This window comes from Pleurodeles waltl, chromosome 7 (genome assembly GCF_031143425.1).
Source record: "Pleurodeles waltl isolate 20211129_DDA chromosome 7, aPleWal1.hap1.20221129, whole genome shotgun sequence".
NCBI lineage: Eukaryota > Metazoa > Chordata > Amphibia > Caudata > Salamandridae > Pleurodeles > Pleurodeles waltl.
In genome coordinates this window covers 17,356,219-17,383,640 of record NC_090446.1, presented here as the reverse complement: position 1 = coordinate 17,383,640, position 27,422 = coordinate 17,356,219, and the positions used below count along the sequence as shown (strand labels likewise).

General features: G+C 45.6%; 1 protein-coding gene across 3 annotated transcripts in view; it reads right to left on the bottom strand.

Annotated features, from left to right (window-relative positions):
- The window catches only part of LOC138303564 (transient receptor potential cation channel subfamily V member 6-like), a 92,904-nt gene that overhangs the window by 18,273 nt on the left and 47,209 nt on the right, over nt 1-27,422 (bottom strand). For 2 of the 3 annotated variants that reach the window (XM_069242822.1, XM_069242823.1), the window contains 5 exons: nt 25,644-25,790; nt 22,858-23,070; nt 22,518-22,604; nt 22,343-22,419; nt 5,251-5,416 (listed from right to left, as the gene is read on the bottom strand). In XM_069242822.1, the coding sequence (XP_069098923.1) occupies nt 5,251-5,416; nt 22,343-22,419; nt 22,518-22,604; nt 22,858-23,070; nt 25,644-25,790 (690 nt within the window). The remainder of the gene's footprint in view (nt 1-5,250; nt 5,417-22,342; nt 22,420-22,517; nt 22,605-22,857; nt 23,071-25,643; nt 25,791-27,422) is intronic. The other variant, XM_069242824.1, reaches the window with a different exon arrangement.

Below are 27,422 nucleotides of genomic sequence, written 5' to 3'. Positions count from 1 at the left end.
TACCTGTAGTTGGAGCATGTGTGCTAAAGAACGTGACACGCTAGAGCACAGACCAGGCCCAAGAGTGAAGATCACTTTCCATTCCATGACCCGGTATACGCGGAAGTGAGGTAGAAGAAAGGGCACTGCTTCAATGACAGGACAGAGAAGACACCAAAATGAAGGGGCTGCATGGACCACATTGGAAGAACTCCAATCCACTGCCACCCTTAACATTCATCCCCTAGCAGGTGGGAATTGATAATAGAGGTTTAGACACAAATTGAGTGGAGGACAGGAGTCAAGAAAGAATATATTTAAAAACACTGGTGGCAAGATCACCTGTGTAGTCATGGTTAGATCTGAGATTCCTGTTAAAAACAAGTTTGTTTTTGTTTTTGCTAATAAATTCAACACTATTTGATGCTGGTTGTCTGAGGTATTGATTGCGGTCCTAGTCATAACTTGTGAAATCCAATATTTGATTGGTTTTAATTTGTAACCGTCACTAAGTTTCTGAGGTCTTTTAAACATATGTTTACTTTATCCCTTTGTTTTACAGTGAGGATATGAATATTTATACATATGTAAACAATAGAGAAACAATGTATTTGTGTATTGAACAGTTCAGTCTGGCAGCTGAATCAACTACTACAATGAGCTGCTGTAAGTGAGGTCCTTAGAGGAGACGACAGGATAGTATTTCCAAATGTCAGTGTTTGTGCAAAGACAGCTTGATCTGCTCTTTTGAAGTGGTATAAAGAGATTCCAGTTTTTCAGAAATGTGCTGACTTGGACACCTCACTGATGTGTGTATATGGCATGAGGGTGAGGGTTGAATCCAGGGTAAAAAGAAGCAATATGAGAGTGTGTGAGGGAGAGGGGCGATGTTTTAAACTTTCAATTTTCCGACTGGTGGTGGGTCAAAATGATTTCTACAACACAACTAATATTTTCATTGGTTGAGCCTGAGCACTTCTGCAACATCAGTTTACGGATTTTGTCAAGTCAAGTGCGAAAAGCAAGGATGACGTTCGTTGTTGATGTTCATATGTTAGTGCATGGAAACACCTGTGTGATTGAGCACAACTTTGGTAATATTGAAAATGACAGAAAGGTTTTTTGTGGCATGATGTAGAAGAAACATTGAGGAAACTCAACACAAAGTTAACACAATATGATTGCAAACCTGCATGTGTGTGGGTGGGAGGTGTAAAATCACTTAAGCACCCTAACAAGCAAGAAGATTCATTCTTATTATGACGTCTTCCCCTGGGGAGCCTGATGGTAGTGATAATGGTGAAAAAAAACAATATTGCTTTTGATGATTCTTTGACCGCCAAGGAGTCTGTGAACTCAAGGTATTCGGAGAGTTTTTTCTCTAAAACGTATATTTTTCTTGATTCACTGTGTTAGCAGACCAGAGCTTACCACGTTTACTGTTGCTCTTGGTGCTTTCAGGTGAAGCTGTTAATGGTAATTTCAGCAAATGTGCAGCTGAGTCTAGCACATTATAGTTAAACCTGGGCCACAGGGCCGTAATAATCTCATGCAGTTGTTCACTAATAAAAAGTGAGAGACTGCTTGTGAGAAAGTTGCCTCTTTCTAGCATGGTTACCCCCATTTGTGGTCTCTTTGTCACTGTTTCTCAGTGTGTTTTTACTGTCTCACATGGATTCTGCTAGCCAGGACCCCAGTGCACATAGTTTGTGGCCCCTTGTGTTGTCAGTATGCTTGACTGTGTCACTGAAGTTCTGCTAACCAGAACTCCAGTGCTTATGCTCTCTCTACTTACCAAATTTGTCACTACAGTTTAGTGGCTCCATATTTGAATTCTGATTGGCACACTGGATCCCCCTTACAAATCCCTAGTAAATGGTACCTAGGTACTCAGGGCATTGGGGTTCCAAGATGTCCTTATGGGCTGCAGCATTTCTTTTTCCACCCATGAGGAGCCCATACAAACCTTTCATCAGGACTGCCACTGCAGCCTGAGTGAAATAGTGCACACACTAGTTCACAGCAATTTTTCACTGCACCAGGTAACTTTTAAGTCACCTATATGTCTGACCTTCATTTGCTGAAGGCTAAGTAAAAAGTTACTGTGTGTGAGGGCACCCTTGCACTAGCAAAGGTGCCCCCACATTGTCCAGAGCCAAATCTCCAGACTTCGTGAGTGCGCGGACACCATTATAAGCGTGCACTACATATATGTCAGTACATATATGTAGCTTCACAATGGTAACTCTGAATATGCCCATGTGAGGTGTTTAAGATCATGGAATTGAACCCCCAATCCAAATCGGTTATGGCGGGGGGGGGCAATTCCGTGCACCCTGGGGGCTCCACCATGGACCCCCGGTACTGCCAAACCAGCTCTCTGAGGTTTCCACTGCAGCCCCAGCTGCTGCCACATCACAGACAGGTTTCTGCCCTCCTGTGGTCTGGGCAGCTCAATCCCAGGAAGGCAGAACAAAGCATTTCCGTTAGGAAGGGGGTGCTACACCCTCTCACATTGGAAATAGATGTTACAGACATGGGAGGGGTCTCCTCCCAGAGGCTCTGGAAATGCTCTGAAGGGCACAAACTGGGCACTCTTCGCATTATCCAGTCTACACCGGTTCAGGGACCCCCAGTCCCTGCTCTGCCACTGAACTCGACAAAAGAAAGGTGAGTGACCACTCCCCTGTCCATCACCACCCCAGGGGTGGTGGCCAGAGCTGCTCCAGAATGTCCCTGGTGTTAGCCATCTTGGATTCCAAGGTGTGGGAACCCTCTGGGGACCTCTGAGTGGGCAGTGCCAGCAGGTGACGTCAGATACCCCTCCTGATAGGTGCATGTCTGGGTAGGTAGCCAATCCCCCTCTCAGGGTTATTTAGAGTCTCTCCTCTGGGTGTTTCCTCAGATTCGGTTTGCAAGACTCCACCAGGACTCCTCTGCATCCTCTGCTTCAGGTTCTGACCATTGGATCAACCGCTCCAGGAACCGCTGTAACTGCAACATAGTATCCAGGACGACTCCTGTGACCTGCAACTTCAGCTTCAGCCAGCAATTGCAACAGCTTCCAAGGTGTGCATGCTCTAAGGACTGCCTGGCTTCACCCTGCACCAGAAGAACTGAAGGAATCCCCTGTTGAGTGACTGAGTCACTTCCCTGCTTCAGCAGGCACCTCTCTGCAATGACAATTGGTACTCTGGGGGTCCTCTCCTGTCGACGAGCGTGATCCTTGAAACACAGGTGGTGGACTGAAGTGACCCAGACTGTCCAAAGGTTCAGCTGTCCAAATTTGGAGGAGGTAAGAGTTTGCCTCCCCGTGTGGCGACAGTACACCTGTGCACCGCGTCTTCTGCAGCTCCTTGGGCTTCTGTGCACTTCTTTCAAAAGTTCTTCATGCACAGCGTAGCCCAGGTTACCAGCACTCCATCCTGCAATGCGCAGCTCACTGAGTTGTTCTCCGGCAAAGTGGGATCCTCTAGTGTAGTGCTGGGATGACTGTATTTTGCATCTCCTTTTTCCCCATTTTCTGGGGCTCTTGTGGGTGCTGCCTGGCCTTCTGAGGGTGCTCCAAAGTGCTGAGAGCCCCCCTCTGTCTCCTCAGTCCGAGTTGAGACCCCCAGGTCACTTCTGGGTCCGGGAAGCTCCTCTTTGACACAGACCACGTATTTGCGTGAACCAAGGCTTGTTGGCAGAATCCAGCAATGCAAACAGCCTGCATCCAACAACTCGACGTGGGACATCTCTTGCATCATGCAGGATCCAACAGCTATCTTCATTGGTGCATTTCTGTACTTTTCTTCTAACCGGAGAATCCACTTTTGCACCTTCTTCCAGCGGGTAGGGGCTCCTGTTCTTCCTGGACTCTTTCGTCTACTTCTGGACTTGGTCTCCTCTCTTCACAGGTCTTCAGGTCCAGGAATCCATTGTTGGTTACTTGCAGTCTCTTTTGGTTCTTGCATCATTCTTCATCACCACTTGTAGTGTGTTCTGAGGAAATTTGCTGTACTTTACTCCTGCTTTCCAGGGCTCTGGGGTGGGGTGCTTTACTTACCTTTGGTGTTTTCTTACACTCCCAGAGCCCCTCTACACACATCACTTGCCAAGCGGGGGATTTGACATTCACATTCCACTATTTGAGTATATGGTTTGTGTTGCCATTAGGCCCATTGCAATCTATTGTATTTTCTGTTTGCACTATTCTATGACTGTTTACTTACCTGATTTTGGTTACTAGTGTATATATTGTGTATCATACTTACCTCCAGAAGGAGTGTTGCCTCTAAGATGTTTTTGCCTTGTGTCACTAAAATCAAGTACCTTTATTTTTGGTAACACTGAGTATTGTCTTTTATTGTGTATATGTACTGTGTAACTATAGTGGTATTGCAGGAGCTTTGCATGTCTCCTAGTCCCGCCTAAGTTGCTCTGCTACAGCTACACAGAGACAGCTTAAGCTGCTTGAACACTGCCTACATTTCACTAATAAAGGATAATTGGACCTGGTGTAAGGTGTAAGTACCACAGGTACCCACCACAAACCAGGCCACCCTCCTACACTTCTCTAAAGTGTATTTGTGTTGTTCTGCACCTGGGGTGCTCTAACACATATGGGCCTTTGCAGGTACAAAAGTCTTAACTTCAACAAATTAGAGAGTAACCCCTTTTGTAAAGGCACAGGGTATAGAGTTCAGCGAAACCAATACAAAGGTTTTTCCCCTGGACTTATTGTTAAAACCCAAATGTTTGCTATATGGATATGTAATTATCAACACAAGAACAAAATATATAACTTCTATCTCAAACAATACCCAATTATTCTCCAACCACAATATTTAGACTCTTATAAATATTTGATAAAATCCAAATGAAATGCTAGTGACTTTTGGTAAGATAGTTTATCATCCATTGGACCAAATACATCATCAAAAACATTTGGTCAAAAATAACATAGAAAACAACTGCATACAATCAAAATACTAAAAATGTTGCGTCAATTAAGTGTTTTGGTGGCTCCTTGACCTTTATCCCTCCTTCTTCAGGACCAATAACTAAATTAAAACTAATATTTAAGATTGTGCAGCTCAAACTCTTCAAAACCATAGGAACTGGGCTCTGTTTTCCCCCAGCTGGTAAATCTGGGTGTGGAACACCAAACATCTTGCGATTGGGAGTTACAGTATCTCACCCAGGGATTCTACTCTGCCAAACTCATAATTGGGACCATAATATTTGACTGATTCTTTCCAATGATTTGAACTTTTTTCTGCACTCTACCTTGTGTAGCATGATGGTGAAAGGTCCAAGCATCTGAAATCCACGTGCAAAGTACATAACATAGCACCATCCCAGGACAAGGGCACCAGACATGGGGATCACCTCTCCGTCACAGCCCGTGAGTCGCATTATCAGGATTGCGAGTACCAGACAAGCAAAGCTCACGCTGCAAGAAAGATTTCAAGAGACGGGTAAGCCTTCAGATAACATATTCTTTCCACTGTAAGTAATTGTACACTACCTTTTGTGGCACATGCAGGCATTTCATGCAGTTTGCGTAAAGAACATGAGCCAATAAACAATGGTAAGTGTTGGGAAAGTCTTCAAACCTCCTTCTAGTTGCACATGCTTGTTGCACAACTCTATTAGTAACTTATGTTATCTAGCACTTTCTCAATGTGGCAAAATGGAGTTGTTCATCTTAACCAATTCAACAGTACTCCGTTTACCAACCCCGCAAGCTGGGAAGGCCTTGTTGGCATTGAAACCTTGACCTCCAAATACTAGCAGATATGAACAGTATTTAAGTCATGAAGAGGATGATTTATAATTTGATCAAATGGAAGAGGCACCTTAAAATGGTGCAGCTCCTGTCAAGCTGAACGTTTGGTTTGCATGTACTGGTGAAGAAACCCCTTCACTTGTTTGCCGTTGACGACAGGACAGCTAGGTCTCAGTGTTAATAGCCCTACCCCTCTAACAGTGCTACAAATTAATTTCTGCCAGGGATACCCAGACAAGGCACAGGTATAGGGAAAAAAATGGAAAAATGGCCCTGCATTGTAGGGAGAAAGCACCCTATGTATCAGGGACAGTTTTCTATGCCCTCTCCTTCAAAGAGAGAATGGTGATCAGGCCACATCTGTGTTGTGGCATGCTCAGGGTTCAGCTGAGGTAACAGGGAATCTGCCACTATGACTGATGCATTGTTATCATATGATCAACACCAGGTAGGTTGACATTCCTACACTTAGCACAAAGTCTAACACCCAGGAGTAGGAGGAATGGTGATGAATGTGGCCAGCTACCTGCAGAAAATCTCAAACAGACCCTAACTGATCTTCTGTCCTCATAACAGACATGCTGTGGCTGGACAGGTTTGAAGACATTGAGGCACGACGGTTTTCATTCACCCATTGCAGTGATAACTCAGCACATAGGATCTAAGAACGTCAGTGATGCACAATACTGCAAGGTTCAGAAATGAGCACACAGGGAAACTCTATCACAACAGCAGAAGCAGCACTGTGCTTCAGTGGTGCCTTCTAGAAGTCATGTTTTCAGCCCCTTCTGTAAGTCAATAAGAAATATGAAAAATTAAGAGGTGGATTCTCAAAGATTGAGGCTGCACCTGCATATCTCAACCATTCCAAAGTGAAATTTCAATTACACTGACAATCATTCAAGGAGGTTCTAGCAGTTCGCATTACGCTTTCTTAGCAAAATTCCTTAAAATTATGCCATTGTGCTACATATGGTAGTTGAGAGTTGTCCTGGTAAAACATCCTAGCGTGGGACCACCAGAACAATGAGAATGGACAGAATGCAAGTAGCACTGGTTTGTTGCAGTTGTGTTTTCTGGTCTTTTTTTTAGTGCAAAGTGCGTCCTTGTTTCAAGGTTGGGCAACAGGAGGCACTTCACGCTAAAAAAAATACCACAACTTGCATGTTTTGCATTTCAGATAATTTTATGCAAGTTTCATGAAATTTAACATAATTTTGCAAAAGGGAACTGGATGAACCATACACATCCCAACCATAGAGTTATCTACTTGAGTTTAAGACCTGAGCGGCTGTGATGAGTGGATTTCAGCAATGTAGTTGAGCACAGTGATTCATATTATCTTAATGAAATGGGGAAACATGTTTCCTTTCCTCTTACAGTTCGATTATTTCCAATAGTTATACTGGCAACCAACTTGAAGGCAGAGGAACTAGTGGGAAGTAGTAATATTGGAGAAGGTTAAAGCCACTCCACCTCCAGAGGAACCAAGTGCAGACAGAATAAGTAGTTCCTTAGAACATTATTTCCTGTGACATGGTTCAGCAGCAGGCCTAGCAAGGGCCCAGCCTTTTTAGTTCATCACTCTTACCCTACAGGAACTGCTGGCTGTAGGAAAGTACCATCTTGCCTGGCATGTTACCCCCATTTTTCACTGTATATATGTTGTTTTAGTTGTATGTGTCACTGGGACCCTGGTATCCAGGGCCCCAGTGCTCATAAGTGTGCCTGAATGTGTTACTTGTGTAGTGACTAACTGTCTCACTGAGGCTCTGCTAATCAGAACCTCAGTGGTTATGCTCTCTCATTTCTTTCAAATTGTCACTAACAGGCTAGTGACCAATTTTACCAATTTACATTGGCTTACTGGAACACCCTTATAATTCCCTAGTATATGGTACTGAGGTACCCAGGGTATTGGGGTTCCAGGAGATCCCTATGGGCTGCAGCATTTCTTTTGCCACCCATAAGGAGCTCTGACAATTCTTACACAGGCCTGCCACTGCAGCCTGAGTGAAATAACGTCCACGTTATTTCACAGCCATTTTACACTGCACTTAAGTAACTTATAAGTCACCTATATGTCTAACCTTTACCTGATAAAGGTTAGGTGCAAAGTTACTTAGTGTGAGGTCACCCTGGCACTAGCCAAGGTTCCCCCACATTGTTCAGGGCCAATTCCCCGGACTTTGTGAGTGCGGGGACACCATTACACGCGTGCACTACATATAGGTCACTACCTATATGTAGCTTAGCTTCACAATGGTAACTCCGAATATGGCCATGTAACATGTCTATGATCATGGAATTGCCCCCTCTATGCCATCCTGGCATAGTTGGCACAATCCCATGATCCCAGTGGTCTGTAGCACAGACCCTGGTACTGCCAAACTGCCTTTCCTGGGGTTTCACTGCAGCTGCTGCTGCTGCCAACCCCTCAGACAGGTGTCTGCCCTCCTGGGGTCAAGCCAGACTTGTCCCAGGATGGCAGAACAAAGGACTTCCTCTGAGAGAGGGTGTTACACCCTCTCCCTTTGGAAAATGGTGTGAAGGCAGGGGAGGAGTAACCTCCCCCAGCCTCTGGAAATGCTTTCTTGGGCACAGATGTGCCCAATTCTGCATAAGCCAGTCTACACCGGTTCAGGGGACCCCTTAGCCCTGCTCTGGCGCGAAACTGGACAAAGGAAAGGGGAGTGACCACTCCCCTGACCTGCACCTCCCCTGGGAGGTGTCCAGAGCTCCTCCAGTGTGCTCCAGACCTCTGCCATCTTGGAAACAGAGGTGCTGCTGGCACACTGGACTGCTCTGAGTGGCCAGTGCCACCAGGTGACGTCAGAGACTCCTTCTGATAGGCTCCTTCAGGTGTTGCTAGCCTATCCTCTCTCCTAGGTAGCCCAACCCTCTTTTCTGGCTATTTAGGGTCTCTGTCTCTGGGGAAACTTTAGATAACGAATGCAAGAGCTCATCCGAGTTCCTCTGCATCTCTCTCTTCACCTTCTGCCAAGGAATCGACTGCTGACCGCGCTGGAACCCTGCAAAACTGCAACATAGTAGCAAATACGACTACTGCAACTCTGTAACGCTGATCCTGCCGCCTTCTCGACTGATTTCCTGGTGGTGCATGCTGTGGGGGTAGTCTGCCTCCTCTGTGCACTAGAAGCTCCGAAGAAATCTCCCGTGGGTCGACGGAATCTTCCCCCTGCAACCGCAGGCACCAAAGAACTGCATCACCAGTCCCTTGGGTCTCCTCTCAGCACGACGAGCGAGGTCCCTCGAATCCAGCAACTGTGTCCAAGTGACTCCCACAGTCCAGTGACTCTTCAGTCCAAGTTTGGTGGAGGTAAATCCTTGCCTCCCCACGCCAGACTGCATTGCTGGGAAACGCGACTTTTGCAGCTACTCCGGCCCCTGTGCACTTCCGGCGGAAATCCTTTGTGCACAGCCAAGCCTGGGTCCATGGCACTCTAACCTGCATTGCACGACTTTCTAAGTTGGTCTCCGGCGACGTGGGACTCCTTTGTGTAACTTCGGGTGAGCACAGTTTCACGCATCCTCGTAGTGCCTGTTTCTGGCACTTCTCTGGGTGCTACCTGCTGCTGAGAGGACTCCTTGTCTTGCTCGACGTCCCCTCTCTCTCCTGACACAATATGCGACATCCTGGTCCCTCCTGGGCCACAGCAGCATCCAAAACCGCTTATCGCACGATTTGCAGCTAGCAAGGCTTGTTGGCGGTCTTTCGGCGGGAAAACACTTCTGCACGACTCTCCACGGCGAGCGAGATCCGTCCTCCAAAGGGGAAGTCTCTAGCCCTTGTCGTTCCTGCAGAAACCTAAGCTTCTTCTGTCCAGTAGAAGCTTCTTTGCACCCACAGCTGGCATTTCCTGGGCATCTGCCCATCTCCGACTTGCTTGTGACTTTTGGACTTGGTCCCCTTGTTCCACAGGTACCCTCGACTGGAAATCCATCGTTGTTGCATTGCTGGTTTGTGTCTTTCCTGCAGTATTCCCCTATCACGACTTCTTTGTCCTTTGGGGAACTTCAGTGCACTTTGCACTCACTTTTCAGGGTCTTGGGGTGGGCTATTTTTCTAACCCTCACTATTTTCTAATAGTCCCAGCGACCCTCTACAAGGTCACATAGGTTTGGGGTCCATTTGTGGTTCGCATTCCACTTTTGGAGTATATGGTTTGTGTTGCCCCTGTCCCTATGTGTCCCCATTGCATCCTATTGTAACTATACATTGTTTTCACTGTTTTCTAAGACTATACTGCATATTTTTGGTATTGTGTACATATAACTTGTGTATATTTGCTATCCTCATACTGAGGGTACACTCTGAGATACTTTGGCATATTGTCATAAAAATAAAGTACCTTTATTTTTAGTATAACCGTGTATTGTGTTTTCTTATGATATTGTGCAAGTGACACTTGTGGTACTGTAGGAGCTTCACTCGTCTCCTAGTTCAGCCTAAGCTGCTCTGCTAAGCTACCATTATCTATCAGCCTATGCTGCTAGACACCCTATACACTAATAAGGGATAACTGGGCCTGGTGCAAGGTGCAAGTACCCCTTGGTACTCACTACAAGCCAGTCCAGCCTCCTACATTGGTTGTGCAGCGGTGGGATAAGTGCTTTGAGACTACTTACCACTCTTGTCATTGTACTTTTCATAAGAGAAAAATATACAAAACAAGTTCAGTGTGTGTACACATAGCTAAAAAGTTTTGCATTTCCTCTTTTCACTCTTTTCTAAAGTGCTGAAAAGTACTTCCAAACTTTCAAAAAGTTCTTAAAAGTTTAAAAAGTTTTTTTTCTGTCTTTCTAAAAAGCTCTGACAAACTTTTTTCTCTTTTTCTATCACTTTAACTCTCTCTAAAAATGTCTGGCACAGGCCAAAATGTTGATCTGTCTAAGATTGCATATGATCACCTTAGCTGGAAAGGAGCAAGGAGTCTCTGTGTAGAGAGAGGTTTGAGTGTAGGGAAGAATCCTTCCTTGGAATTGTTACTTAACATGCTTAGAGAACAAGATAAGGCAAAAAGTGCCCCATCTGTTGAAAAAGTAGCTAATGGTTCCCAATCTGATCCAGGGACTCCCCCAGGAAAAGATTCAGGAAAGAAACTTCTGAGCCTGCCCATTACTAGACAGTCTAGCATAGTTGTTACTGAGGTGGAGTCACATCATACAGATGATGTGCTCTCACATTACACTGTCAGCCAAGCTGTTAGGGTGCCCTCTGTAAGGGACAGGTCTCCTTCTGTTCATTCCCATCATACTTCTGTGTCTAGGAATGTCCCTCCCACCAACCCTGATGACAGATTGTTAGAAAGGGAACTTAATAAGTTGAGGGTGGAACAAACCAGACTGAAGCTTAAAAAGCAACAGCTGGATTTGGATAGACAGTCTTTAGAACTAGAGAAGGAAAGACAGAAGTTGGGTTTTGAAACCCATGGTGGCAGCAGCGGTATTCCCCATAGTCATCCTGCAAAAGAGCATGATTCCAGGAATCTGCACAAGATAGTTCCCCCTTATAAGGAGGGGGATGACATTAACAAGTAGTTTGCTGCACTTGAGAGGGCCTGTGTTGTACAGGATGTCCCTCGAAGGCAGTGGGCTGCTATCCTATGGCTATCATTTAGTGGAAAAGGTAGGGATAGGCTCCTTACTGTGAAAGAAAGTGATGCCAATAATTTTACAGTTCTTAAGAATGCACTCCTGGATGGTTATGGCTTAACCACTGAACAATACAGGATAAAGTTCAGAGAGACCAAAAAGGAGTCTTCACAAGACTGGGTTGATTTCATTGACCATTCAGTGAAGGCCTTGGAGGGGTGGTTACATGGCAGTAAAGTTACTGATTATGACAGCCTGTATAACTTGATCCTGAGAGAGCATATTCTTAATAATTGTGTGTCTGATTTGTTGCACCAGTACTTGGTGGACTCTGATCTGACCTCTCCCCAAGAATTGGGAAAGAAGGCAGACAAATGGGTCAGAACAAGGGTGAACAGAAAAGTTCATACAGGGGGTGACAAAGATGGCAACAAAAAGAAGGATGGTAAGTCTTCTGACAAGGGTGGGGACAAATCTAAAAATGAGTCTTCATCAGGCCCACAAAAACACTCTGGTGGGGGTGGTGGGCCCAAATCCTCTTTTAATCAAAACAAAGAAAAGAAACCATGGTGCTATTTATGTAAAGTAAAAGGCCATTGGACAACAGATCCCAGTTGTCCAAAGAAAAGCACCAAGCCTCCTACCACTACAACCCCTACTGCTACACCTAGTGTCCCTACTAATAGCAGTGGTGGTGGGAGCAAACCTACTAATAGCCAATCCAAGGGAGTAGCTGGGCTCACTTTTGGTAACTTAGTTGGGGTTGGTCTTGTTAGGGAGACCACAGAGGCTGTGTTAGTCTCTGAGGGGGCTATTGATTTAGCCACCTTAGTTGCTTGTCCCCTTAATATGGATAAGTACAAGCAGCTACCCCTAATAAATGGTGTTGAGGTTCAGGCCTACAGGGACACTGGTGCCAGTGTGACTATGGTCATAGAGAAACTGGTCCACCCTGAACAACACCTACTTGGTCACCAGTACCAAGTAACCGATGCTCACAACAACACACTTAGCCACCCCATGGCTGTTGTAAATCTCAACTGGGGGGGGTTACTAGTCCAAAGAAAGTTGTGGTAGCCACAGATTTACCTGTAGACTGTCTACTAGGAAATGATTTGGAGACATCAGCTTGGTCAGATGTGGAGTTGGAAGCCCATGCAGCAATGCTGGGCATCCCAGGGCATATTTTTGCTTTAACCAGGGCTCAGGCCAAAAAGCAAAAAGGACAGGGAAGCTTGGATCCTGGAACAATGGACCAAGTGCTCCCTAAAGCTAGGGGTAGTAGAAGTAAAGCACTTCCTACTATCCCTCCCTCTACAGTGGATTCTACTGCTGAGGAAGAAGAAATTCCACCCTGTGCAGAACCTACACCAGAGGAGCTGGAAGCAGACACTGCTGAGCTTTTGGTTGAAGGGGGGCCTGCCAGGGAGGAGCTGAGTGTGGCACAGCAAACCTGTCCCACACTAGAGGGTCTAAGACAGCAAGCTGTCAAACAGGCTAATGGGGATGTCAGTGACTCTCACAGAGTTTACTGGGAGGACAACCTCTTGTACACTGAAGCAAGGGATCCTAAACCTGGAACTGCCAGGAGATTAGTGATTCCTCAGGAGTACAGAAGGTTTCTCCTAACTCTTGCCCACAACATTCCCCTAGCTGGACATCTGGGACAAATGAAAACTTGGGACAGGCTTGTTCCCTTGTTTCATTGGCCTAGGATGTCTGAGGACACAAAAGAGTTTTGTAAGTCCTGTGAAACTTGTCAAGCCAGTGGCAAGACAGGTGGCACCCCAAAGGCACCCCTTATTCCACTGCCTGTGGTTGGGGTTCCCTTTGAAAGGGTAGGGGTTGACATAGTTGGCCCCCTTGACCTTCCTACTGCTTCAGGCAATAGGTTTATCTTGGTGGTAGTGGACCATGCCACAAGATACCCTGAAGCAATTCCTTTAAGGACCACTACAGCTCCTGCAGTGGCAAAGGCCCTCCTGGGAATATTTTCCAGGGTGGGCTTCCCAAAGGAAGTAGTATCAGACAGGGGAAGCAATTTCATGTCTGCATACTTAAAGGCCATGTGGAAGGAGTGTGGTGTGACTTACAAGTTGACCACACCCTATCATCCACAAACAAATGGACTGGTGGAGATATTTAACAAAACTCTCAAAGGCATGATTATGGGTCTCCCTGAAAAAGTCCGCAGGAGATGGGATATCCTGTTACCATGCCTCCTTTTTGCCTACAGGGAGGTACCCCAGAAAGGAGTGGGCTTCAGCCCCTTTGAACTTCTTTTTGGACACGCTGTTAGAGGTCCACTCACACTTGTCAAGGAGGGTTTGGAACAACCTTTAAAAGCTCCAAAACAAGATATTGTGGATTATGTACTTGGCCTCAGATCAAGGATGGCTGAGTATATGAAAAAGGGCAGTAAAAACCTTCAGACCAGCCAAGAGCTCAAAAAGCAATGGCATGACCAGAAGCCTGTTTTGGTTCAGTACAAACCAGGGCAAAAAGTGTGGGTCTTGGAGCCTGTGGCCCCAAGAGCACTCCAAGATAAATGGAGTGGACCACACACAATTGTTGAGAAAAAGGGTGAAGTCACCTATTTAGTTGACTTAGGCACTGCCAGGAGTCCCCTTAGGGTGCTCCATGTCAATCGCCTGAAACCCTACTATGACAGGGCTGATCTCACCCTGCTCATGGCAACTGATGAGGGACAGGAAGAAGACAGTGATCCTCTACCTGATCTCTTCTCTTCCACAGAACAAGATGCTCTTGTGGAAGGTGTAGTTTTGGCTGATTGTCTTTCTGCTGAGCAGAAAGACCATTGCATAAATATCCTGGGTCAGTTCTCTGAACTCTTCTCTACTGTGCCAGGTACCACTTCTTGGTGTGAGCACACTATAGATACTGGAGACAGTTTGCCTGTCAAAAGTAAGATCTATAGGCAGCCTGACCATGTCAGGGACTGCATAAAGCAAGAGTTGCAGAAAATGTTAGAACTGGGAGTGGTTGAGCACTCTGAAAGTCCATGGGCTTCTCCTGTGGTACTTGTACCAAAACCTCATTCCAAGGATGGAAAGAAAGAAATGCGGTTTTGTGTAGACTACAGAGGTCTCAACCAGGTAACCAAAACTGATGCTCTCCCTATACCCAGGGCAGATGAGCTCATAGATACACTGGCATCTGCCAAGTATCTAAGCACTTTTGATTTGACTGCAGGGTATAGGGAGATCAAATTATCAGAAGATGCTAAACATAAAACTGCATTTTCAACCATTGGAGGACATTACCAGTTCACAGTAATGCCTTTTGGATTGAAAAATGCACCTGCCACTTTTCAGAGGTTGGTGAACACAGTCCTGCAAGGGCTGGAAGCTTTCAGTGCAGCATATTTGGACGATATAGCTGTCTTTAGCTCCAGCTGGGATGATCACCTGGTCCACCTATGGAAAGTTTTAGAGGCCCTGCAAAAGGCAGGCCTCACTATCAAGGCTTCAAAGTGCCAGATAGGGCAGGGTAAGGTGGTTTATCTGGGACACCTTGTTGGTGGGGAACAGATTGCACCACTTCAGGGAAAAATCCAAACTATTATAGATTGGGTTCCCCCTACTACTCAGACTCAGGTGAGAGCCTTCCTAGGCCTCACTGGGTATTACAGGAGGTTCATTAAGAACTATGGCTCCATTGCAGCCCCTCTTAATGACCTCACATCCAAGAAAATGCCTAAAAAGGTATTATGGACAGCAAACTGTCAGAAAGCTTTTGAGGAGCTGAAGCAGGCCATGTGCTCTGCACCTGTCCTGAAAAGCCCTTGTTACTCTAAAAAATTCTATGTCCAAACTGATGCATCTGAATTAGGAGTAGGGGCAGTACTATCACAACTTAATTCTGAGGGCCTGGATCAACCTGTTGCTTTTATTAGTAGAAGGTTGACCCCTAGAGAAAAGCGTTGGTCTGCCATTGAGAGGGAGGCCTTTGCTGTGGTCTGGGCACTGAAGAAGTTGAGGCCATACCTGTTTGGCACTCACTTCATTGTTCAGACAGACCACAAACCTCTACTTTGGCTAAAACAAATGAAAGGTGAAAATCCTAAATTGTTGAGGTGGTCCATATCCCTACAGGGAATGGACTATACAGTGGAACATAGACCTGGGAGTAGCCACTCCAATGCAGATGGACTCTCCAGATATTTCCACTTAGACAATGAAGCCTCATCAGGTCATGGCTAGTCTTATTGTCCTTCGTTTGGGGGGGGGGTTGTGTAGGAAAGTACCATCTTGCCTGGCATGTTACCCCCATTTTTCACTGTATATATGTTGTTTTAGTTGTATGTGTCACTGGGACCCTGGTATCCAGGGCCCCAGTGCTCATAAGTGTGCCTGAATGTGTTACCTGTGTAGTGACTAACTGTCTCACTGAGGCTCTGCTAATCAGAACCTCAGTGGTTATGCTCTCTCATTTCTTTCAAATTGTCACTAACAGGCTAGTGACCAATTTTACCAATTTACATTGGCTTACTGGAACACCCTTATAATTCCCTAGTATATGGCACTGAGGTACCCAGGGTATTGGGGTTCCAGGAGATCCCTATGGGCTGCAGCATTTCTTTTGCCACCCATAGGGAGCTCTGACAATTCTTACACAGGCCTGCCACTGCAGCCTGAGTGAAATAACGTCCACGTTATTTCACAACCATTTTACACTGCACTTAAGTAACTTATAAGTCACCTATATGTCTAACCTTTACCTGGTAAAGGTTAGGTGCAAAGTTACTTAGTGTGAGGGCACCCTGGCACTAGCCAAGGTGCCCCCACATTGTTCAGGGCCAATTCCCCAGACTTTGTGAGTGCGGGGACACCATTACACGCGTGCACTACATATAGGTCACTACCTATATGTAGCTTCACAATGGTAACTCCGAATATGGCCATGTAACATGTCTATGATCATGGAATTGCCCCCTCTATGCCATCCTGGCATAGTTGACACAATCCCATGATCCCAGTGGTCTGTAGCACAGACCCTGGTACTGCCAAACTGCCTTTCCTGGGGTTTCACTGCAGCTGCTGCTGCTGCCAACCCCTCAGACAGGTTTCTGCCCTCCTGGGGTCAAGCCAGGCTTGTCCCAGGATGGCAGAACAAAGGACTTCCTCTGAGAGAGGGTGTTACACCCTCTCCCTTTGGAAAATGGTGTGAAGGCAGGGGAGGAGTGGCCTCCCCCAGCCTCTGGAAATGCTTTCTTGGGCACAGATGTGCCCAATTCTGCATAAGCCAGTCTACACCGGTTCAGGGGACCCCTTAGCCCTGCTCTGGCGCGAAACTGGACAAAGGAAAGGGGATTGACCACTCCCCTGACCTGCACCTCCCCTGGGAGGTGTCCAGAGCTCCTCCAGTGTGCTCCAGACCTCTGCCATCTTGGAAACAGAGGTGCCGCTGGCACACTGGACTGCTCTGAGTGGCCAGTGCCACCAGGTGACGTCAGAGACTCCTTCTGATAGGCTCCTTCAGGTGTTGCTAGCCTATCCTCTCTCCTAGGTAGCCCAACCCTCTTTTCTGGCTATTTAGGGTCTCTGTCTCTGGGTAAACTTTAGATTACGAATGCAAGAGCTCATCCGAGTTCCTCTGCATCTCTCTCTTCACCTTCTGCCAAGGAATCAACTGCTGACCGCGCTGGAAGCCTGCAAAACTGCAACATAGTAGCAAAGACGACTACTGCAACTCTGTAACGCTGATCCTGCCGCCTTCTCGACTGTTTTCCTGGTGGTGCATGCTGTGGGGGTAGTCTGCCTCCTCTCTGCACTAGAAGCTCCGAAGAAATCTCTCGTGGGTCGACGGAATCTTCCCCCTGCAACCGCAGGCACCAAAGAACTGCATCACCTGTCCCTTGGGTCTCCTCTCAGCACGACGAGCGAGGTCCCTCGAATCCAGCAACTGTGTCCAAGTGACTGCCACAGTCCAGTGACTCTTCAGTCCAAGTTTGGTGGAGGTAAGTCCTTGCCTCCCCACGCCAGACTGCATTGCTGGGAACCGCGACTTTTGCAGCTACTCCGGCCCCTGTGCACTTCCGTCAGAAATCCTTTGTGCACAGCCAAGCCTGGGTCCACGGCACTCTAACCTGCATTGCACGACTTTCTAAGTTGGTCTCCGGCGACATGGGACTCCTTTGTGTAACTTCGGGTGAGCACCGTTTCATGCATCCTCGTAGTGCCTGTTTCTGGCACTTCTCCGGGTGCTACCTGCTGCTCAGAGGGCTCCTTGTCTTGCTCGACGTCCCCTCTCTCTCCTGACGCAATTTGCGACATCCTGGTCCCTCCTGGGCCACAGCAGCATCCAAAACCGCTTACCACACGATTTGCAGCTAGCAAGGCTTGTTGGCGGTCTTTCGGCGGGAAAATACTTCTGCACGACTCTCCACGGCGAGAGGGATCCGTCCTTCAAAGGGGAAGTCTCTAGCCCTTGTCGTTCCTGCAGAAACCTAAGCTTCTTCTGTCCAGTAGAAGCTTCTTTGCACCCACAGCTGGCATTTCCTGGGCATCTGCCCATCTCCGACTTGCTTGTGACTTTTGGACTTGGTCCCCTTGTTCTACAGGTACCCTCAACTGGAAATCCATTGTTGTTGCATTGCTGGTTTGTGTCTTTCCTGCAGTATTCCCCTATCACGACTTCTTTGTCCTTTGGGGAACTTCAGTGCACTTTGCACTCACTTTTCAGGGTCTTGGGGTGGGCTATTTTTCTAACCCTCACTATTTTCTAATAGTTCCAGCGACCCTCTACAAGGTCACATAGGTTTGGGGTCCATTCGTGGTTCGCATTCCACTTTTGGAGTATATGGTTTGTGTTGCCCCTGTCCCTATGTGTCCCCATTGCATCCTATTGTAACTATACATTGTTTGCACTGTTTTCTAAGACTATACTGCATATTTTTGGTACTGTGTACATACAACTTGTGTATATTTGCTATCCTCATACTGAGGGTACACTCTGAGATACTTTGGCATAGTGTCATAAAAATAAAGTATCTTTATTTTTAGTATAACTGTGTATTGTGTTTTCTTATGATATTGTGCAAGTGACACTTGTGGTACTATAGGAGCTTCACTCGTCTCCTAGTTCAGCCTAAGCTGCTCTGCTAAGCTACCATTATCTATCAGCCTATGCTGCTAGACACCCTATACACTAATAAGGGATAACTGGGCCTGGTGCAAGGTGCAAGTACCCCTTGGTACTCACTACAAGCCAGTCCAGCCTCCTACACTGGCCCTGACCATTTTATTCCTCCCAATAAACACAAAAACCCCACACACAAAAATCATCTGCCTAGTATTCACCATCAACAATGAGGTAACTGCCAACACTGATGACAGCAGCATTGTAATCTTATGTTATCATATGAATATTAAATGGTGGACGGTTTGCCATTGGTGTAGCTTCACGCCCCAATCAGGTGGGGTACCTTCACAAAGATTTTGAGGCTTCCCTTATTGTGGTATTGTTTGTGAGTTGTGAAAAGCACCAGCCAGCATGAGGATCTTGGATGCTTTCACAGCTAGATATTGTATAAGTTTGTGGGATGTGACCAAAGGTGTGCCCTGGATGCTTACATGAAAAAGGGGTTATTTGACTAATGAGATGTGCAGAGGTTCATGTGTGAATGAAGTACCTGGAAGTATGGTGATGTTGTGGGATCCTGATATCCATCTTTAGGCTATGTGGACTGTGATGAGTGGACGTTACCAATGCTCTTCAGATGTGCAGAATGTTGCATGATGGTGAGTGCTGATGGCATGGTTAAGTCTTTTGGGGTACTGTGATACTTAGGCAAGAGCTGCATGAGTTTAGAGTTTGGTAGGTGTGTCTGTCTAGGACCGTAGGTTGGAAGTTCGCAAGTTGTTTTTTTTACTGGAAAGAGATGTTGGAAGCGCACTGACACCCAACTATAAGGACAGTCTGTGCTACACTGTTGGTGTAGAGTTCTGGATTATGTTTCTGTAAGAGGATGCATTAGACATTGTGAACGTTATTCAGGCATCACCTGAGCTGTGTTGGTTGCAGGTGTTATGTAGTTTACTGGTTGACTAACCTGAGAGCCTCTTACCATCTGATCCAGGAAATCCATGGCTGATTCAGCGTGGTCACCCCACACAGGTTACCATACACATGCAACAAGGGTTGGCCAGTCCATGTGAGTCCAGTACTTTCTTAGGAACGAGCCAACGTTTGCGAGAAGACATTAAACTATGTCAACAAATTACTTGTGAGAATTACTTGTGAGGGGGAGTGCCAAGGAAGCAACTATTGGATGGCAACAATGCTCTTTCTCTTTCCAAACTCCTCCACTTCCAGGCTTCACTGGACCTGACACCTCCAGACGCCATTATTCCAAGTGTCGGTGTGCTGAGGCACAGACTGGCAGTGTCGGAGGAATTATAGGAGGGCGTAAGCTGACTTGGGCAAGGCAATAGAAGGCAGTTGATAGATTGTTCAAAAGAACATGACATAAATATTCGACCTTCGATATCCTCCAACTATCACCCTGAATCTTCGGGACAGGACATCTAAACGATGATGGTTAATGAGAGAGTTCTTAAAACATCTGTTCAACATGATTGAGACAAGGCTTGAAGCCAGGGAGGCTTTCTATCTGCCTTCTTCCTTCACTGGAATGTTTTTGGACAAATCTGCTTCCCTAATCACTCGTTAAGCATGACCATACAGTATGTCTGGGCATTCTGAAAATGAATCCATCCAAAGTCATATTATTCTTGCCAATGCAAACACTAAGTTTATGATTTGGAAGTGCTGTTCTTAACTTCTCTCAGTCCCCCTGAGATGGACTAAGAACTAGAATCTGACCTGACTACCAAACACATTAGGAAAGAATTCAAGAAAATACAGGACAGTTTGCTCGTGAGATGCAGTTTGCACAAGATAATTGTCCTTCTCCTTGTGATGTTGATATGACGTTTCTCTTTCTGCGGTGTGACACAGAGCATGGCCTCTTGTCTCTGACTTTCCCGGTGATACCAAGAGATGCCAACTTAGCCACAATGAGGGAGGTCCTCTTCATCAATACACACAGAACTGTTGTCATTGACTGTGAAGAATGTGGTCCATTTCACTAGTGGCCCTATGTTTTCTGGTCCTAAAACATCATGCTGCTATCATACTCACCGCTATCTGTACCCTTCCACAAATTCCCCGGATTGACAACTAATTAAAAGTTATAACAAAAATGAGGGACTCTAATGCACTGGAAAGTGCAAAGATACTAATGGGGTAATTTAGAAACTGAGGCCCCACCAAATGTTATGTTGCATCAGTTGCACAGGACAGAAATCTTTTATGAAAGTGCTTCTGCTGGTACAGCAGCAGCACTTCTGTTACAAATGTTATGCCTTTTGGATTATCATGTCATTCCAGCCAGCTGTGAATTATTATCTCCCTCAAAAACGAACCCCCAAAGAGGGCCTTTGTTTTGGAGAAACAAATAATTGGTAGATCTGAATCGCAGATACGTTTCCTACTACATATGCCCTGAAATGGGATCAAAATGCTAGGTATGAGAAACATGTCTTGGAAGTCGTGTCCTAAGAAAGTGCATTGCCCAACACATGGAGGGGTGGTCATTTGGGTGATGGACTGTCAGGTCACAGGTTTCAAAAGGCAGAGCCAGCTGAGAGTCCACCGTTGGGAAACCAGAGGTCGACCCAATCTCTGTACAAGGCGAAGGAGCCATGCATTTGGTGCGGCGTGAGCCTGTCGATATAGAACAGCGCTCCCAATGCGCCAAATTCTAGATGACCATCTTGAGCTGTGCTGACATTGTGCAAATTCCTCTGCAATGCTCTGCTCACACAGCTTAGACAATGCTCCTAGGTTGCAATGCTCTAATCAGACTGTTGCTGTTGGCCCCGTTTAGGCAGGTTGACCTTTGGCTCTTGCACTACATTTCACTAACACAACCTAACCCTTGTGCACTTCAAGAGATTCTCTTTTCTATGCAACTGAATTTAATAAGAATATAAAGCTCATATCTTCTTCTGTCATGGAATAACACTGACTAGTCAATATAATTGTTGCATGTTGACTTGTGTCAACTGTATCTGATGTTCCACCAAATAGCTCCCTCCGAAAGTAGGTCTTGAGTTTACAACCTTGCTATCCTTGGAAAGCCACAGCCTAAATTTAAGGACTTGACACTTCAATGAGCTTATATAAGTATGTGCCTCCTCTGCTTTCATGGACAGCAGTCAATACTTTTCACAAGGCTCGCGGCTAACAGTCCCATAGGCTGCAGAAAATGAAGGTGCCGGGATACGTACTTTATACTTGCGATGTCATTACTCCTGCAGCAGCATTTGTTCTGCATGAAAAACCTGCCACCAGTGCAGTTTACTTAGGTGGGCACACTACAGTTTCACACAAGTAGGACACTTTCATTAGAACATTGGAATGCTGAGCCCTCCATCGGAGACAATGGCGTAGCTCTGGGCTCTAATGGCTGATAAAAGCCCGGAGCATCAACATTCCAATGTTTGTCACACAGCAACAGCTGTGAATAAAGGCTTCACGGGGATTTCAACTCCCTCAGGCTCCGTGAGGTCCTTGTTTTACTAATTAGAACATTATGCTCTCTAGGGGAGAAATGTTCTGATAATCTTATAGCTGGGCTATCCCAGCCATTAAAGACCCGCTGCCTTATTCAAGGCCGTGGCCTTTGGCTCGGGCCTTTAACGTGGGAGCGGGCCTTTAATGGGCGGCATAGTCCTCTGTGGTGAGCTATAGGGTTATAATAGTCTGTACTGTGTTACAACTTGAGCACGCATTCCACAGCATCCTGAAAACGTTAACATATACATAAATATGTGTTGCTGAAAAGCGTTCCTATATGATGCTTTTTATGAACTGGACCCAACTGTATACTAGCAAAACAAAGACAGAAATTAGTATTTAAGGTAGGATACCACCTTATGGTCTCACCTGGTAATACTGAAAGGCCCTCCCTGCACGGCCTGCACAAAGTACCTAAGATCACTGATCTGGAAGAGATCTGGAATCTATGAAAAGGGAGATATATATATAAGCACATTAAATGATGGAGTCAGATTTAAAGGCATGTCTGGGCATCTCCCCACTGCAGAATGTAACCTTTTACCTTTAGGAGAAGAATGATGATTGCCCCAGTAACACTGATAATTTCTCCAGCCAGCCTCAGGTGGTCGCTGCTAGAGACGTATGATTTCTGATGGAAAAAAAACAAGGGAGTTAGAGCCCATTGGAAGCGTAAGTCATCAAAGAGACGCGTGGGTAGATAGGGATGGAGACATAAAATATTAACAGTGGTGACGGAAGGGGAAAGAACGGAGGGTTGGTTTGGAATTAAAAATGGCTGGATTAAATCATGGTGGACATGCACAGTGAGGCAAGATCTGATCAGAGTCACAAGTTGTTCAACTGACCATTAGCACACCCAAGAAGCCCTTCGACAAACTCACCTCTAGGGTTTCTTGAGCAAAGATTGTTATGTCTTTTGAGTTGTTGGGATTGAGCGCTTTGTGCTTTAGAGGCCGATTAACACAACACAGGGAGACGCAGACCATGTAAGCCACATAGATGGCAGCCAGGATGCAAAAGTAGGGACGTCCGTAGTGCTGCCACTTCAGGTTCACCAGCTCCTTTACCGGGGTCAGGTGCAAGATCTGACTAGCCTAAGAGAGGAAGACAGCGTAAACATAGTTTTGTCAATCCCACTCAAGGACAAAGGTGCAAATGCATCTGTATAAAGCAAGTGGCTAACTGCACATCACATGGAAGATAGAAATGTTATATCATGGAGGAAAATGCAATTACAGAAGCTAATTGCATGTGTGTGGAGCCTGCATGCACCACAGAGGAGCACTTCTATCCTTTGCGGGACTAGAAGGTGGAGGTTTGCTTGCAATTCTCTCAATCCCATTGTGGGCAAAGGCTCCAATTTGCATCTGAATCTAAGTAAAAAGAATCACGTAATCTGCACCTCGTAAGTCAAAATAAGAGCTCGGGATCATAGAGAACACACATGGCTAGCCAGGATCAATACAAATGTTCCAACATTCCAGCATGTTCACATTTAAGTTTTGCAAAATATGATCTTGTATGGCTGAAGGTTTCAAAGACATTTGAAGATCCCATTCTTTGGTCTTTCTATAGTAATGTGGCAGTGTCATTAGTTGACACCCTTACGCTGTTGTCTGACCATACCTTGCAGTACTTCTGGCTCTATGTCCATCCCATGCAGTGGTGTGGTTTGTGAGTGATTAATGGAGACGGCTAACAATCAGGTTGCTTCCTCCTGTGGTATTACGCATGTCGGTACCCAGCACAAGGATAAGCTTTCTTCAGGCTCTCCTAGCTACCTGTGACATGTATGTTCCTGCCCAATCACATCTTTCAATCTGCTCAGAGAAGTTTACTTCTATCTCATAAAGCTATTGGCTATTTAGAAACTTATTCTGCTTCTAATGTAGGAGGGAGTATTTGGTGAATGTAAAATCTACTTTGAAAAAGCAAAATCTTCTGCATTACATGAGACGTGTTATTTATATTGTGTTTTATGTGGAAATAATCTGCATCAAAAATAAAACAAAGATATGTTTTAAAATGAGAACTGACATGTACTGGACAGTATTGGCATAATTTTCTGAATGAGCTGTGCCGCTATCTCAATCAGGATTTGGCTTCACTGCGGAGGATGGATCGGGTACTTTGTTTTCAATGTGACCATGCCGCTTGCAACGATGAGGAATGGATGCCATCTTTGTAATGGCCACACTCACAATAAAACCAGTTACATTAGTTGTCATGGATGTGTGTATGAAACTCACTCTATATGCAAGAAGCTACCCTTCCATTCTGAAGTGTTTCTCACAGAGCGATTCAGGGTCTGATTCAAGAAGGTTACGAGTCCAGAGTCTCCACACTCGTGGTGGAATCTCGGCACTCATAACTCTACTACACGTAAGTACCTTCGGGAATCAGGCCACACAACTCTATTTGGAGAGTTTGAATGTCAACTTTTATATATAGACAGAAACAAATATGCAACAAGTTTCTGTTAGTTGTCACTTTGCTTTATGAGGCTATTGCTGTACGCATGGCCAGTGGCGTAGCGTGGGAGGTGCAGGGGGGGGGGGGGCGGCCGCACCGGGCGCAACATCTGGGGGGGGGGGGGTGCGCTCGCACTCGCGAGTGCTAAAATCCACGGGTTAGGGGGCGCAAATTACTTGCCTTGCCCCGGGTGCTGACAACCCACGCTACGCCACTGCGCTTGTCTATTTGGCCATGATGCGTCGTGTATGCAGAGACTGCTCACCTTCCTCCTGAAAGCAATGCTGAGAGTTTTGCCGACAATAGTTGTGATTATAAGAAGCACCTTTACTCTGCCCAGAGAAGCAGGGGTATACTGCTGATCACTGAAAGTTGCAGACGGAGTGTGCATTGAGCCGTAGATTGGGCATCACCCTGCAACCAACATACTGTAGGCTTAGCTGCTCCATCTTCCATTATATCATATGGAAATTGTAAAATGGTGGGTAGGGTTTCCGTCACGTTTGTGATGGAGTAACCCATCCACTAAGGTCGTAATCAGGCCCTCAGCGTGGATAGCTTTGGGATTTTTTTAGGATATGCCCTCATCACCAAAGACTGACCAGTTTTCTGTTAACATGGTCAGGTTCACACACTCTATGAGAGGGATCTGACTAGAACAAACTAAGACAGAAGATTTCTTACTTTGTGAAATACTGAAGAATTTGAGCCTGCCAGAGAGGTGGATAGCGGTATCTCCACCTCTGTTTTCAACGTCCTTTTACATACAACCTACAAGACATAAATATCAAAACCTGCTATGTTGAAGCAGATTGTGAGTGACATACAAACTAGATTAGAAATTGTTGGTTAGCATAATGCATCATGTGGAAAGGGTGCAGAAGAGAGACAGACTGTGGGTGACCTCAAGAATGTTTACCACTAATATATTCTGAATTCATTGAGAAATAATGCTCAAGTAGACGTGAGCATCACTCTTGAGAGGATGTGGGCATTTTGCTGATGAAGAGAATCACTGTGATTGAGGTTCCAAGCAAGAAGATGAAATCTTGAAAGACTAATTATGAGTGAAAGCAGCAATAACAAACAGTGTGGGGTACAAAATGTGACATTTTTGAATATTTATTTTGTGAGCCACTAGCTGAAGACATGAACTCAGACAATGCATTAGATAATATTCTTAAAGCCAGAGTACCTCTTTCTTTTTTGAGGATGTCACAAGCTCCAAGACCGACTGATGTTCCCCCCACAGGTCAATTTCTGTGAGGTCATACAGGGTGCATGTGATGGGGCCCAAAGCCCACTGCACCTGCTTCCTCTTCTGCATCAGGTGCTGGAACATCTGAACAAAACGGAAGGTCAAAGGACAGAGTGGGTGGGGATCTGGATAAAACATGAAAAATTTGCATCTTTCCAATCCAAATCGTATGGATGGCCTTTGAAAGTCACTCCTGACAAAGGGATCTCCTGAAAAATGTTTGCAATGGCATACTATCAAATGGTCTGAACCCATCTGGATACACATGATCACCATACATTCTATTAATGCATGGTTCAATACTTAGAGGCAAAGGGTGTCATATTCCAAGAGAAAAAATCATATCCACACACAAAGTGCCAGAGTACCATGAAGCTTTATTTTTACCATTTTGAGTATGATTGTCATTTAGCAGAGACTTCACATTACCTCCAAATTATGGAAATAAAAATAGTCCTATTTTGGCTTCCCTAAACTCTGAGAAATATGTACGTTGGCTACAATGGAGAGAGTTTCACTAAGAATGAGAGTGAGCAGGAACGTCTGACACTGTTTTGGAACAGATTATGTACATTTATAGTTAAAATGTAAACATTTCATTGAATGAAACCTTCATGTCTGCTTATTCTGTATCCCTTGAAAACAAATAGTCTGCCTGGTTTATGTGTAATATGATGTACACTATGGTCCAGATTTACTAAGGGCCTGCATTATGCAAGATGAAGAAAGGGAACACAAGCCCTTGCTAAGGTATGCAAAGCCACCTTGCGTGGCTCTGCGTGGCTGAAGGCAGTGCAAGTGACTGCCTTGCTTGACTGCATGGGGGAGGCGTTCCAAGGGTAGAGCATGTGTGCTCCCATGTATTCGCCCAGTGAGTTTAGCACATTCCCTGATTTAGTAAGGGTAGTAAACCTGGAAGTGCGTCAAAATGCTACACCATTCCAGCAGATGCATAACAAGGAGAAACATGTTTATTTCTCCCTGTTGTTTCCTATTTCTATGTGTGCTGCATTCTGCAGTACACATAGAAGGAGGAAAATGCCGCTTAGGATTCTTTCTGTGCAGGAAGGTGTTCCTGGCTGTAACACAGAGACCCTTGCAGCATGGAGCAAGGCTGCCTGGCCTTGGCACCTAGACAGCACTCAGTGTACCAGCACAGGGAGAGAGCAGGAATGTGTCAGGTCTTAGTATATATTGCTCAATCCTGCTCTCTCCCTATCAAGTAGCCCAGTGCATCAAGTTGTCTTGCTGCATTTAGTTGCATTACTTCTTTGTAAATCTGCGCCTAAATTTCTTCTTTTGCCAGGGTTATGTGATTTCTAGGAGGAGGAGGATTGTCCCATTTGCAGACTTTTAAGTATCACTCACTACTGGGAAGCTTATAGGCTCCTTAAAGATGACACAATGGAACAAATTGTTTTCGCCACCTCCAGGTACCTGCTTTGGACTTGGAGATTCAGGTCCTGATTTAGAGTTTGGTGGATGGGTTACTCGGTCGCAAACGTGACGGATATCCTGTCAGTCGTATTACGATTTTCATAGTCTTTAATGCAATCATAATAGGACGAACGGGATATCCGTCTCGTTTGTGGTGGAATAGCCCCCTACCCCGTAACTCTAAATCAGGTCCTTAGTTCGGGGAAGGTTGACAAGAAGCCTGATGGTTCGTATTGGGGACTTATACATTCAACACACATTCTTCCTCCATGTGATTTC